The sequence below is a fragment of the Salmo salar genome, chromosome 03 (genome assembly GCF_965601325.2).
Source record: "Salmo salar chromosome 03, fSalSal1, whole genome shotgun sequence".
In the NCBI taxonomy this organism is placed as follows: domain Eukaryota; kingdom Metazoa; phylum Chordata; class Actinopteri; order Salmoniformes; family Salmonidae; genus Salmo; species Salmo salar.
In genome coordinates, this window is record NC_138293.1 from 47,884,449 (window position 1) to 47,900,632 (window position 16,184).

Consider the following 16,184-nt stretch of genomic DNA (forward strand, 5'->3'; position numbering starts at 1 on the left):
GATATGCCTAGGTTGTTGTTCATTATATTTGCAACAAAAAATATTTAATGATTATATTGTGTGTGTGTTATTGTCATCTGTATGCTAGTTACTGATGGCTTACTTTCTCACAGGATGGAACAAGTAAGAAATATCGTTTTATACACCAATGTGCAGGAATCTCACTTTTTTCCCCATCTGATTGCAGGTTATATAATGGTACCTATGCTTGGTACGTCATCCAGCCTAGGCAGAGGAGCCAACTTGTTGAAGATGTTCTGCAGCGTCCCTGGCTGTCCTATGAAGGATGACAACACCAACTACATCACAACAGAGGACCATCAGACATGCTTTTGCCAAGGGCAGGGTAGTGCATCCATCCCGTAAGTGGTAGGCCTACGAAATATAGGATGATATGGCTATTATAGACTAACATTCTGCAGTAGCTGGCTATATTGGGCTGGGATGTGGGGTTTTCTCATATGGACCCTGCTGAGTTTTGCTGTGCAATCCAGTCAGGTACTTATGGAAGCTTGTCCCCCCCCCCCCCCCCCCCCAAAAAAATTTTTTTATATCTGACTGTGTGTTATGAAATAGTAAGTCATGAGATTGTAAGTCATTATGATCTTTTTTATTTAACTATGCAAGACAGTTACAGACAAATTCTTATTTACAATGACAGCCTACACCAGCCATGGGACTCCCAATCACTGCTGGATGTGAAACAGCCTGGATTCAAACCAGGGACTGTAGTGACACCTCTTGCACTGAGATGCAGTGCCTTAGACCACTGTGCCACTCGGGAGCCAGATGCATTTAGGTGATCTGTATCAGATGAATCCAGTGTGCACTTTGCATCAGGCCCGCCTCAACTTTCAAGGATAACTGTATGTATATCCTATAGCCAATCACACATTGTGTGTGTGTATGTGAGAGAGAGTTTGTGGTGGTAATGTTCCATATTAATGGATTGGAGAGTTTTGTTGATGTGAGTTGGTGCCTGTATGATGACATCTGGTTGATATCAGATTTAATTAATTTCTGTAAAAATTTCAATTAATAGCTCTGGCGTTTATTTCCTTAAATCACTGAACACAGCTTTTGCTAATTTGCTAATTTGCATAGTTAATTGTTTAATTCCAGCATTCACTTCCAGCATTTTAATCAATTTCTACATTGCCTGCACTGTGTTATTATTTACACACTGTCACGTTTCTTTTGTCTTAGTATGCCTGTAAAAGTAAGAAAAACTTCATGGACAGAATTATTTTCCACTTTGACTGCATCTTCAGCAGTTCTACCACTAGAGGGCGATTGGCCAATTTCTAGGGTCTCTACTCCCAAAATTGTTGACTGTTTTTTTACTTGCTAGGATTTCTCTCCTGTTAGCAGCCAATGGCTAGCACTTTCTCTTACTGGTGATAAAACAAAACTGTTCGCTGCTCTGGCACCCCAATGGTGGAACAAGCTCCCTCACAACGCCAGGACAGCGGAGTCAATCACCACCTTCCGGAGACACCTGAAACCCCACCTCTTTAAGGAATACCTAGGATAGGATAAAGTAATCCTTCTAACCCCCCCCCCCCCCCCCTTAAAAGATTTAGATGCACTATTGTAAAGTGGTTGTTCCACTGGATATCATAAGGTGAATGTACCATTTTGTAAGTCGCTCTGGATAAGAGCGTCTGCTAAATGACTTAAATGTAAATAAAACGGATGGTTGCCATTTTTTTTAATCATTACTGAATTATTTAATGTAACAAATCAAACGATGCGATGACATCACCTGGTTTAAACGTCTCTAGAGACTATATCTCTCATTACTCAATGCCTAGGTTTACCTCCAATGTACTCACCTTTGTCTGTACACTATGCCTTGAATCTATGCTATCGTGCCCAGAAACCTGCTCCTTTTACTCTCTGTTCCAAACGTGCTAGACAGCCAGTTCGTATAGCCTTTAGCCGTACCCTTATCCTACTTCTCCTCTGTTCCTCTGGTGATGTGGAGGTTAATCCAGGTCCTGCAGTGCCTAGCTCCACTCCCACTCCCCAGGTGCTCTCATTTGTTGACTTCTGTAACCATAAAAGCCTTGGTTTCATGCATGTTAACATTAGAAGCCTACTCCCTAAGTTTGTCTTACTCACTGCTTTAGCACACTCTGCCAACCCGGATGTCTTAGCCGTGTCTGAATCCTGGCTTAGGAAAACCCTGAAATCTCCATCCCTAACTATAACATTTTCCGCCAAGATAGAACTGCCAAAGGGGGCAGTGTTGCAATCTACTGCAAAGATAGCCTGCAGAGTTCTGTATTACTATCCAAGTCTGTACCCAAACAATTCGAGCTTAAAAATTCACCTTTCCAGAAACAAGTCTCTCACTGTTGCCGCTTGCTATTGACCTCCCTCTGCCCCCAGCTGTGCCCTCGATACCATATGTGAATTGATTGCCCCCCATCTATCTTCTGAGCTCGTGCTACTAGGTGATCTAAACTGGGACATGCTTAACACCCCAGCCATCCTACAATCTAAGCTTGATACCCTCAATCTCACACAAATTAGCAATGAACCTACTAGGTACAACCCCAAATCCTAAACTGTGCACCCTCGTAGGTGTCATCCTAACTAACTCGCCCTCCAAATACACCTCTGATGTTTTCAACCAAGATCTCAGCGATCACTGCCTCATTGCCTGCATCCGTAATGGGTCTGCGGTCAAACGACCACCCCTCATCACTGTGAAACGCTCCCTAAAACACTTCTGCGAGCAGGCCTTTCTAATCGACCTGGCCGGGGTATCCTGGAATGACATTGACCTCATCCCGTCAGTAGATGATGCCTGGCTATTCTTTAAAAGTGCCTTCCTCCCCATCTTAAATAAGCATGCCCCACTCAAAAAATGTAGAACTAGGAATAGATATAGTCCTTGGTTCACTCCAGACCTGTCTGCCCTTGACCAGCACAAAAACATCCTGTGGTGTTCTGCATTAGCATTGAATAGCCCCCGTGATATGCAACTTTTCAGTGAAGTTAGGAACAAATATACACAGGCAGTTAGAAAAGCTACGGCTAGCTTTTTCAAACAGAAATTTGCATCCTGTAGTACTAACTCAAAAAAGTTCTGGGACACTAAAGTCCATGGAGAATAAGAGCACCTCCTCCCAGCTGCCCACTGCTCTGAGGCTAGGAAACACTGTTACCACCGATAAATCCACTATAATTGAGAATTTCAATAAGCATTTCTCTATGGCTGGCCATGCTTTCCACCTGGCTACCCCTACCGCGGTCAACTGCCCAGCACCCTCCGCAGCAACCCGCCAATGCCCCCACCATTTCTCCTTCACCCAAATCCAGATAGCTGATGTTCTGAAAGAGCTGCAAAATCTGGACCCATATAAATCAGCCGGGCTAGACAATCTGGACCCTCTCTTTCTAAAATGATCTGCTGAAATTGTTGCAACCCCCATTACTAGCCTGTTCAACCTCTCTTTCGTATCGTCTGAGATTCCCAAAGATTGGAAAGCTGCCGTGGTCATCCCCCTCTTCAAAGGGGGTGACACTCTAGACCCAAACTGCTACAGACCTATATCTATCCTACCCTGTCTTTCTAAGGTCTTCGAAAGCCAAGTTAACAAACAGATTACCGACCATTTCGGATCCCACCGTACCTTCTCCGCTATGCAATCTGGTTTCAGAGCTGGTCATGGGTGCACCTCAGCCACGCTCAAGGTCCTAAACGACATCATAACCGCCATTGATAAGAGACATTACTGTGCAGCCGTATTCATCGACCTGGCCAAGGCTTTCGACTCTGTCAATCACCACATTCTTATTGGCAGACTCGACAGCCTTGGTTTCTCAAATGATTGCCTCGCCTGGTTCACCAACTACTTCTCAGAGAGAGTTCAGTGTGTCAAATCGGAGGGCCTGTTGTCCGGACCTCTGGCAGTCTCTATGGGGGTGCCACAGGGTTCAATTCTCGGGCCGACTCTCTTCTCTGTATACATCAATGATGTTGCTCTTGCTGCTGGTGATTCTCTGATCCACCTCTACGCAGGCGACACCATTCTGTATACTTCTGGCCCCTCTTTGGACACTGTGTTAACTAACCTCCAGACGAGCTTCAATGCCATACAACTCTCCTTCCGTGGCCTCCAACTGCTCTTAAATGCAAGTAAAACTAAATGCATGCTATTCAATCGATCACTGCCCGCACCTGCTCGCCCGTCCAGCATCACTACTCTGGACGGCTCTGACTTAGAATACGTGGACAACTACAAATACCTGGGTGTCTGGTTAGACTGTAAACTCTCCTTCCAGACTCACATTAAGCATCTCCAATCCAAAATTAAATCTAGAATCGGCTTCCTATTTCGCAACAAAGCATCCTTCACTCATGCTGCCAAACATACCCTCGTAAAACTGACCATCCTACCGATCCTCGACTTCGGTGATGTCATCTATAAAATAGCCTCCAACACTCTACTCAACAAACTGGATGCCGTCTACCACAGCGCCATCCGTTTTGTCACCAAAGCCCCATACACTACCCACCATTGCGACCTGTACGCTCTCGTTGGTTGGCCCTCGCTTCATACTCGTCGCCAAACCCACTGGCTACAGGTTATCTACAAGTCTCTGCTAGGTAAAGCCCCGCCTTATCTCAGCTCACTGGTCACCATAGCAACACCCACCCGTAGCACGCGCTCCAGCAGGTATATCTCACTGGTCACCGCCAAAGCCAATAACGCCTTTGGTCGTCTTTCCTTCCAGTTCTCTGCTGCCAATGACTGGAACGAACTGCAAAAATCTCTGAAGCTGGAGACTCATATCTCCCTCACTAGCTTTAAGCACCAGCTGTCAGAGCAGCTCACAGATCACTGCACCTGTACATAGCCCATCTGTAAACAGCCCATCTATCTACCTACCTCATCCCCATACTGTATTTATTTATCTTGATCCTTTGCACCCCAGTATGTCTACTTGCACATTCATCTTCTGCACATCTACCATTCCAGTGTTTAATTGCTATATTGTAATTACTTCGCCACCATGGCCTATTTATTGCCTTAACTTACCTCATTTGCACTCACTGTATATAATACTTTTTGTTTTCTTTTGTTCTACTGTATTATTGACTATGTTTTGTTTATTCCATGTGTTGTATGTGTCGAATTGCTATGCTTTGTCTTGGCCAGGTCGCAGTTGTAATTGCTATGCTTTGTCTTGGCCAGGTCGCAGTTGTAAATGAGAACTTGTTCTCAACTAGCCTACCTGGTTAAATAAAATAAAAATTAAAACATTAAACCTTGTAAACAATTCATGGTAATTTATGTTGACCTTGTAAATTATTAATTTAGACCCAGTGTTTATTTTCTGAAATGTGTGTTGTTGCTCTGCTATTATTAAGAGACAGGTGGCTATTTGAGACTGCGTTTAATAGAAGTTTTATGGTAATTCATTAACTCAATTAAATTCATTAAACGGGCAATCTAGGAATGGTACATTCATTTTTATTTTATTTTTTAAATTATGAATATATAGCCATTGATTCTTGAAGAATGTATCCTAGAAATACCTCATGAACAACGGTTTTACTCCAACCCAAAATATAAGCTCGTTTTACTCCATTGTTTGTAAATAATCTAATTGTAAACAAACACTGTGTCTATGGAATTGAGAGTGGTTACAAAATTCTCCTGCCCCATTCCTCAGCTGTTTGCCAAATAAAGTGGTGGGGACAATGCATTATTGTTTGAATCCCAGATTGCCCTTTAAAAGGGGTCAACCTGCAGAACTAGTCCATGATCCATACGTACTATCTCATTATTATGAGTTAAGTGATAATTCCAGAGAAGCCGGTGTTTGGAGGATATATTGGTATGGTTAATGTTAGTCGAGGGCCAGCAAACCGTAATGATTTACATATTTTCATTATTTTTTAAACTTTCATTTGATTAATTTATTCATACAATTTCATCCATCCACAAGATATAGTCTCGACACAAATCTAGGGTTGCTACCCAAGCCGGCTGGTCGTTTGTTCTATCGGTTTGGTTGCCAGAGACTGGACCCAGTCGTTCAATCTTTTTGGTCTACATTTATGGACGCGATCCAGTCGTTCTAAATGTTCCTGCTTGCTAGCTAGCCAACTACAGCTAACTTAGTCACATAAGACAAACAGCAAAGTAGCTGCATTTGTGTTTATTTAAGCTGTTTTCGAGTGACATTAATTTGGATACATCCATAACATTGAGCTAATGATGTGTGATTTCGCCTGGCATAGAAAATGTGCTCTCTCGTCAGGACACTGTTGCTCAGAGGAGCTAGCCAAAAACACAGCTAATACAATAACTTCAAACTGAAGCTGGAAATAAGGCAAACAAGCTACACTTCGTTTAATTTTACCTGTTTTTTATTGATAGTTCTTTATATACCCATAAAAATTATGCTGATTCATGATTTCGACTGGCTGAGAATTTGAATATTGAAACAATATTGCAAATGTCGGAGAGACAGAGAGCAAGGTTTATACAAATCTCTGCTGTTGAAACAATGTTATTCTAAAAGAAATGTGAGAAAATGTGTAGATGCTTTTTATAGTGGAGATAAAGTTTATAAATTGCCTGGCTGGGCTGATGAGACAGTGGATTGCGCAGTCAGTTGGAACAGAGTAAATAGGCATTTTAACCTCAGATTTAACCGGTGGTAATTTTTGGATTCGACACCTGCTGGAATGCGGGTTTAACCAATCAGCATTCAGGATTAGACCCACCCGTTGTATAATATCTCCTAATTATGACTTCGTATATCATTAGTTTGACTTACTATCTCATAATTGTGGCTTACTATCTCATAATTTTGAATTATTTCATAATCATGATTTACTATCTTATTATGATTTACAATGTCATAATTATGATTTACTATCTCATAACTCGTAGTCAGATTTTTTGGGGGGACGGTGGCGTGAACGGGCTTCCATAGTTATCACCCAGGTTATGTAGCATAGAATTTCAAGAATATTGCACAGTCATTATGGAGCGCGAACGCCTATATTGGATGGCTATGCTAGGCAGCGATACCCCGGGTGGAAAAGAGAATGCATTTTCTTTCTAACGAAATTTAAACTGGTTTTCATAGGGACTGAGTAACTTCTTTAACTTACTTCCTGATGTAACATACCGTTAGCAGGAAGAACTGCGTGTCTGGAAAAGAAAACGGACACGTGGATTATCATTGCTCCTCTAGCTCTAGGCAAGAGCCACGGAAGAAAAAAAAAACAGCCCCTCTGTGGCTATCTGTCCTTATTCTCCCGTGCACTTCACCTCATCACACTGCAATACAATTATGGATCCCCGTTAAACGAATGGAAATGATACGTCGGCGCGAACATCGACCAAGCGTTTATTTTTGTCGGCTTTCCTCACTCATTCCATAGCCTACTGAACTGCGACGTGCAGGAAGAAAGCACATCTCAAACATTAACATCTCTCGTTGAATGGCAATTCTGCAAAAACATGGAAAGATCTCTGGTCCAGATTTGGCCTGCCTCAAAGAAACCCCCTCAGACAAAATCGGTGACGCCGGAGGTCACCAGAAGAATTGGAGTGAACATAACACGAACTGGCCCAGGTGAGTTAACGAAGGAACATTTTAGTAGCCATCATTTTCCCCAAAGACTAAAACTACCATATTGAAATTACGGACGTCTTCTTGTTATGTTTTTAATAACAGAACACTATATGAGAGATGTGTTAGCTAGTTCCTTATTTTGCAAACTAATATTCGAGCTCTTCTGTGGGTTACTGAAAGTAATTGGCATTGGCAAATTGAATTTTCAGAATATTTTCTCTCCCTTGACGTAAGCGAACAAAAAGTATGACTCATACAAAATGTAGCTTTGTGTTTGATACTTTTGAGTCTTCTCTAAAAGTTGATACAAAGTGTAGACCTAAAATGAAGCCATAATGTAACCATATGAAATGTAGCTAACACTGCTGTGAGGGGCATCCCCCCCAAAATACTTGACTTTTAATCAGATGCCTGTCAGCTGGTGGTCTCCAGGTTATTTTACTAAGCTGCACACACAGCTTTTGGGACCTTCCAAGCTACTAGGAAGTCTGATAGTCAGGTGTTTAATATAATTTTCTTAACATCCATCATAGTCTTATCGTTGTCTTAACTAAGGATTCAGCCAATACTTATACCATGAGATGTAGGCTTAACCTAGCTAGTTACAATTTATACATTTTAAGTAAAGTGAAAAAGCCTAGTTGGTTAAGTTTAACATTCTACATGTCTTATGAGCTCCATTTGCCGTTTTAAAATGTAGAAAAACAAACTAAATGTACATATGTTGGTTTTACTGAGAATATCACACCCACTCTCGCTTACAAACACACCATTGTTTTTGCTACACAATCATTCCCTGTACCCGCTACGCAGACCCCTGGCGCGGGTATGGACGGTGGTGCTACTGCTGGGGACATGTCTGCTGTACTGTGCCCGCGTGGCCATGCCAATCTGTGCTGTCAGCATGGCCGAGAAGTTTAACTGGACCAAGAGGGAACAGGGCATGGTGCTGGGCAGCTTCTTCTGGGGCTACTGCTTCACACAGGTCCTTGGAGGCTACGTCAGCGACAGGTGGGCAACGAGAGGAGATGATTATAGTTATTGTCTGTTTGCTCATAAATTTGCACATAAATTGCCTGTTTGCACAACCTGCAGCTGCGCTCACTTCACACAATAGCTAGAATAAACAGTGTACATAGCATTACATTTATTCACCTTTAAACACAGATGGACAATTGGATGATATGAGACCTGCGATTTGAGAATGAAATAGCCTAATACTTTGTCTGTTTTACACGTACATTTGTTTTACGTCATACAGCTGCTCCGTTGGTACAATAGACTATAAAACAATACATTTTATAAAACTCATATTAATTTCAAAACACCCATTACAATGCTATTACCCATTAGCCCAAAAAGCAAAAGAACACCTGAGGGGATGGTGATAGAATGTCATGGTGCAGAGATACTACTGTACATGCTACAGAGTATAAAGGGAGTGTAGTTCAGGGAGCTTGAGAAGCCAATACCCATTTCAGACAAAAGATGGGGTATTTGACCTTAAAAAATTATAAGGCCGTGTTTATATGGCCCCCTTTCAAACAGCCCCTTATTTAGCACTTATTTGCATGTATAAATACAGTGCATTCGGAAAGTATTCAGACCCCTTGACTTTTTCAAGATTTAGTTATGTTTCAGCCTTACTCTAAAATTGAAACAAATGTTATTTTATTTCACCTTTTATTTAACCAGGTAGGCCAGTTGAGAACAAGTTCTCATTTACAATTCCTCATCAATCTACACACAATACCCCATAATGACAAAGCGAAAACAGGTTGTTAGACATTTTTGCTAATTTATAAAAAATAAAAATCAGAAATACCTTATTTACATAAGTATTCAGACCCTTTGCTATGAGACTTGAAATTGAGTTCAGGTGCATCCTGTTTCCATTGATCATTCTTTATTGGAATCCACCTGTGGTAAATTCAATTGATTGGACATGCTTTGGAAAGGCACACACCTGTCTATATAAGGTCCCACAGTTGAAAGTGCATGTCAGAGCAGAAACCAAGCCATGAGGTCGAAGGAATTGTCCATGGAGCTCCGAGACAGGATTTTGTCGATGTACAGATCTGGGGAAGGGTACCAAACTATTTCTGCAGCATTGAAGGTCCCCAAGAACATAATGGCATCCATCATTGTTAAATGGAAGAAGTTTGGAACCACCAAGAACCATCCTAGAGCTGGCCGCCCGGCAAAACTGAGCAATTGGGGGAGAAGGGACTTGGTCAGGGAGGTGACCAAGAACCCCATGGTCACTCATTTGATTTGATTAGAATCTCTTTTAGTCCTCATTTGGACTAATCTTCCAAGAGTCCTTAAACATTAAAATACAATTTATAATACGATCACATATAACACAATGTTACAAACAGACATAATACACTGACATATTGACCAGATAAATTCTCTTAACAGTGTAAAAATATATATTGATTCTTCTTCTACCATAGTCCAGCACAACTTTCCTATGTATTATACACTGCTCAAAAAAATAAAGGGAACACTAAAATAACACATCTTAGATCTGAATGAATGAAATAATCTTATTAAATACTTTTTTCTTTACATAGTTGAATGTGCTGACAACAGAATCACACAAAAATAATCAATGGAAATCCAATTTATCAACCCATGGAGGTCTGGATTTAGAGTCACACTCAAAATTAAAGTGGAAAACCACACTACAGGCTGATCCAACTTTGTAATGTCCTTAAAACAAGTCAAAATGAGGGTCAGTAGTGTGTGTGGCCTCCGCGTGCCTGTATGACCTCCCTACAACGCCTGGGCATGCTCCTGATGAGGTGGCGGATGGTCTGTGGTGCAACGTGGCGGATGGAGCGAGACATGATGTCCCAGATGTGCTCAATTGGATTCAGGTCTGGGGAACGGGCGGGCCAGTCCATAGCATCAATGTCTTCCTCTTGCAGGAACTGCTGACACACTCCAGCCACATGAGGTCTTGCATTAGGAGGAACCCAGGGCCAACCGCACCAGCATATGGTCTCACAAGGGGTCTGAGGATCTCATCTCGGTACCTAATGGCAGTCAGGCTACCTCTGGCGAGAACATGGAGGGCTGTGCGGCCCCCCAAAGAAATGCCATCCCACACCATGACTGACCCACCGCCAAACCGGTCATGCTGGAGGATGTTGCAGGCAGCAGAACGTTCTCCACGGCGTCTCCAGACTCTGTCACGTCTGTCACGTGCTCAGTGTGAACCTGCTTTCATCTGTGAAGAGCACAGGGCGCCAGTGGCGAATTTGCCAATCTTGGTGTTGTCTGGCAAATGCCAAACGTCCTGCACGGTGTTGGGCTGTATGCACAACCCCCACCTGTGGATGTCGGGCCCTCATGGAGTCTGTTTCTGACCGTTTGAGCAGACACATGCACATTTGTGGCCTGCTGGAGGTCATTTTGCAGGGCTCTGGCAGTGCTCCTCCTGCTCCTCCTTCCACAAAGGCGGAGGTAGCGGTCCTGCTGCTGGGTTGTTGGCCTTGTCCACGTCTCCTGATGTACTGGCCTGTCTCCTGGTAGCGCCTCCATGCTCTGGACACTACGCTGACAGACACAGCAAACCTTCTTGCCACAGCTCGCATTGATGTGCCATCCTGGATGAGCTGCACTACCTGAGCCACTTGTGTGGGTTGTAGACTCCGTCTCATGCTACCACTACAGTGAAAGCACCGCCAGCATTCAAAAGTGACCAAAACATCAGCCAGGAAGCATAGGAACTGAGAAGTGGTCTGTGGTCACCACCTGCAGAACCACTCCTTTATTGGCGGTGTCTTGCTAATTGCCTATAATTTCCACCTGTTGTCTATTACATTTGCACAACAGCATGTGAAATGTATTGTCAATCAGTGTTGCTTCCTAAGTGGACAGTTTGATTTCACAGAAGTGTGATTGACTTGGAGTTACATTGTGTTGTTTGTGTTCCCTTTATTTTTTTGAGCAGTGTATTTAAATGGTTTTAAAGTATTGTTTGAATTTATATATTGAAAGGTTTATGGTTTGCTCAGATAAATTATTCATTTTCTTTATTGCTCTAAATCGAATTGTTATTTTGCCTATTTCTCTTTTCTGTCTGGATAACACATAGATGGGGGACAATCTTTTCCTAGTATTTACTGAATGTCTGTCTCTTACCAACGGAATACTATTGTGAATAGAGTTTTAAATGGTATATATTATGAAACATAATAAGCGTGTTTTTTTTTCTTCAATTATCTTGTTGATAACCAACCAAGAGCTTTGAGCATGACTACAACAGAAGAACCATATCTCCACCTTAAAACCATCCTTGCTGCTTTGTTCTGTGCAATCTGCATCCTCCTAATTTGAAAAAAATAGAAAAATAGCCTCTCCTGTTGTCCTGGTTTGCAGAAGAGGATGTCTTCCTTAATTGACCCCCCATAAACGTAACGGACATATACCAGGAGATGTGCCAGGCCCGCCACGTCTGTTGACTCATCCAGCTGTAACGCATAGAATTCACTGGCTTGTATGCGAAGCAGTAATTGTTTCAAAACATCTCCTGCCATGTCACTGATGCCTCGTGAATAAGTGTTTTTTGATGAAGTAATTGTCTGTATAGTTTTTTGGGGCCTTTTTCCTCAGCATTGTCCCAGCCACATCCGCGGCAGCAGGAAGAATTAAGTCCTCCAAATAGTATGGGGCTTGCCTGTCCTAGCCACTCACTCGGTAGCTCACCATATAAGACGCTTCTAGCCCTTTCTTATTAATGGTATCTGTTGCTTTTACACGTCTTACTACTCGAAAGTCGTCTTAATTCTCGCTCAAAAAACTCAGGTGGCATATTTTTCAAATTGGCATGTTTTGTTTCTAAATGTCTGCACAAGAGTGAAGGTTTCATCGAGTTTGAGAAACTCCTCACAAGTCCTCTTCTGACAGCTTCTTTAAATAGTACCCGCAAAACACCAGTCTCAACGTCAACGATAAAGAGGCGACTCCGGGATGCTGTCCTTCTAGGCAGAGTTCCTCTGTCCAGTGTCTGTGTTCTTTTGCCCATCTTAATCTTTTATTTTTATTGGCCAGTCTGAGATATGGCTTTTTCTTTGCAACTCTGCCTAGAAGGCCAGCATCCGGGAGTCGCCTCTTCACTGTTGACGTTGAGACTGGTGTTTTGCGGGTACTATTTAATGAAGCTGCCAGTTGAGGACTTGTGAGGCGTCTGTTTCTCAAACTAGACACTTGTCCTTTTGCTCAGTTGTCCACCGGGGCCTCCCACTCCAGCCAATTCGCGCTGTTCTGTGAAGGGAGTAGTCCACCGCCTTGTATGAGATTTTCAGTTTCTTGGCAATTTCTCGCATGGAATAGCCTTTATTTCTCAGAACAAGAATAGACTGACGAGTTTAAGAAGAAAGGTCTTTGTTTCCGGCCATTTTGAGCCTGTAATCGAACCCACAAATGCTGATTCTCCAGATACTTAACTAGTCTAAAGAAGGCCAGTTTTATTGCTTCTTTAATTGGCACAACAGTTTTTAGCTGTGCTAACATAATTGTAAAAGTGTTTTCTAATGATCAATTACCCTTTTAAAATGATAAACGTGGATTAGCTAACACAACGTGCCATTGGAACACAGGAGTGATGCTTACTGATAATGGGCCTCCGTACGCCTATATTCCATTAAAAAATCATCCGTTTCCAGCTACAAAAGTTATTTACAACATTAACAATGTCTACACTGTATTTCTGATCAATTTGATGTTATTTTAATGGACAAAAAAAATGCTTTTAAAAAAACAAGGACATTTCTAAGTGACCCCAAACTTTTGTAAGGTAGTGTAAGGGAACCCCAAATCAATGTAGTTCTCATCATATTTGCACCTCTTCGATTGTCCAACACCCCTGTCTGTTGTTCGGTGCTTTCCCAGGTAAGGGGGCAGTAGCTCTTCAGCTGCATCAGATACACAACTGTCAGTGTCCATGCTAGCTGGGCTAACAACAAATGTAGAATTACTGATGCTAGCATTGAATGTGCTCCTGGAAGCAGAACAACTTGTCGTCGACAGGTGCAGGTGTAGTACTGCTGGTAGTAGCAGTACTACCAGTAGAGCTGGTATATGTCTCTGGACGAGGGCCTTACAAAATTGACTGTTTTTAAAAATGTAAAAATAATTGTTCTTTTTTAAATGTGAATCACATTTTTATTTGGTATACCCCTAGTTTGGGAATACCTGCTCTAGATAAATCATCTCCCAGGGTACAGCAGCCAAATCATTTTGAAATAGCGATTCAATGTTTTACAATTTCTTTGACCACAATCCTTGGGGGTTTCTTTGGAACCTTGGTGTTTATGGTTATGGTCACAATATTATGGTCTGTCCAGCCCACTGGCATTGCTCTGGCTTTTGAGCATTGCAATGGTATATTACAGAAAATCAGATCAATGCACGTGTCCAAAAGGTGACCCAATTTTAGTTGATGATCGAGTAGTATCATTAACCATATGCCGAGAACTGTGGTTTGAAGCAAATCTCATACATTTAGTTATTTGAATTATTATGATCCTTCCAATTTTTATCAAAATCACCCAAGATGAATAGATCTCTGTTACTATCTGTGGCCTGGTCAAACGCAGTGCATAAGTCATCCAGATAGGACACCTTGGAGCTCGGAGGTCTATACACACATCCTACCAAACGGGTGCCTGGTGAGGCAGATGAACTTGAGCCCATAATGCCTCTATTTCAAATCAAATTTATTTATAAAGCCCTTCTTACATCAGCTGATATCTCAAAGTGCTGTACAGAAACCCAGCCTAAAACCCCAAACAGCAAGCAATGCAGGTGTAGAAGCACAGTGGCTAGGAAAAACTCCCTAGAAAGGCCAGAATCTAGGAAGAAACCTAGAGAGGAACCAGGCTGAGGGGTGGCCAGTCCTCTTCTGGCTGTGCCGGGTGGAGATTATAACAGAACATGGCCAAGATGTTAAAATGTTCATAGATGACCAGCAATGTCAAATAATAATAGTCACAGTGGTTGTCGAGGGTGCAACAGGTCAGCACCTCAGGAGTAAATGTCAGTTGGCTTTTTTTCATAGCCGATCATTCAGAGTATCTCTACCGCTCCTGCTGTCTCTAGAGAGTTGAAAACAGCAGGTCTGGGACAGGTAGCACGTCCGGTGAACAGGTCAGGGTTCCATAGCCGCAGACAGAACAGTTGAAACTGGAGCAGCAGCAGCACGAACAGGTGACTGGGGACAGCAAGGAGTCATCAGGCCAGGTAGTCCTGAGGCATGGTCCTAGGGCTCAGGTCCTCTGAGAGAAAAAGAGAGAATTAGAGAGAGCATACTTAAATTCACACAGGACACCGCATAAGACAGGATAAATACTCCAGATATAACAGACGGACCCTAGCCCCCCAATACATAAACTACTGCAGCATAAATCCTGGAGGCTGAGACAGGAGGGGTCGGGAGACACTGTGGTCCCATCCGACGATACCCCCAGACAGGGCCAAACAGGCCAGATATAACCCCACCCACTTTGCCAAAGCACAGCCCTCACACCACTAGAGGGATAACTTCAACCACCAACTTACCATCCTGAGACAAGGCCGAGTATAGCCCACGAAGATCTCCGGGGGGGGGGGGCAACCCGGACAGGAAGATCACGTCAGTGACTCAACCCACTCAAGTGACGCACCCCTCCCAGGGACGGCATGGAAGAGCACCAGTAAGCCAGTGACTCAGCCCTTGTAATAGGGTTAGAGGCAGAGAATCCCAGTAGAGAGAGGGGAACCGGCCAGGCAGAGACAGCAAGGGCGGTTCGTTGCTCCAGTGCCTTTCCGTTCACCTTCGCACTCCTGGGCCAGACTACACTCAATCATAGGACCTACTGAAGAGATGAGTCTTCAATAAAGACTTAAAGGTTGAGACCAAGTTTGCGTCACTCACATGGGTAGGCAGACCATTCCATAAAAATGGAGCTCTATAGGAGAAAACCCTGCCACCAGCTGTTTGCTTAGAAATTCTAGGGACAGTTAGGAGGCCTGCGTCTTGTGACTGTAGCGTACGTGTAGGTATGTACGGCAGGACCAAATCGGAAAGATAGGTAGGAGCAAGCCCATGTAATGCTTTGTAGGTTAGCAGTAAAACCTTAATCAATATGGGTGCCTTGACAAGGTCATCCCTCCTCTTAAAAGGTATTTGATTTTGAATGTACAGTGCTACACCCCCACTATTCCTGTCTCTTCTAAGTAGACTATATCCAGGAATGTTAATATTCCCATCATTTACAGATGCATCTAAATGTGTTTCCGTCAAAGCTAAAATATGAATATTATTTATGTTGACCAAGTTAAAAACCTCATGTATTTTGTAAGGAAGGCTACATACATTAACCTGAGCTATATGCAACCCTTTCCTTGTCAAGTGAAGATCAATAGAGCATGTATTCATTATAGTTGTCATGATACACTACAACACACAAACTCAAATTTGAACATTGAATTAAGATAGCCAGGGAGGTACTCTAGAATCCCGATACAGTTTCCCGTTGATGTAAAGTTTATCCATCACCATGGAGACTCGTTGATTCAGG

At 42.7% G+C, this 16,184-nt stretch overlaps 1 protein-coding gene across 1 annotated transcript in view; it reads left to right on the top strand.

Moving 5' to 3' along the window:
* The first annotated feature begins 6,960 nt into the window (after window positions 1–6,960).
* LOC106600547 (voltage-gated purine nucleotide uniporter SLC17A9) overlaps window positions 6,961–16,184 on the top strand; it is a 45,078-nt gene continuing 35,854 nt past the window's right edge. The window contains exons 1-2 of the mRNA XM_014191981.3: window positions 6,961–7,611; window positions 8,425–8,622. Of these exons, the coding sequence (XP_014047456.1) occupies window positions 7,478–7,611; window positions 8,425–8,622 (332 nt within the window). The 5' untranslated portion in view covers window positions 6,961–7,477. The remainder of the gene's footprint in view (window positions 7,612–8,424; window positions 8,623–16,184) is intronic.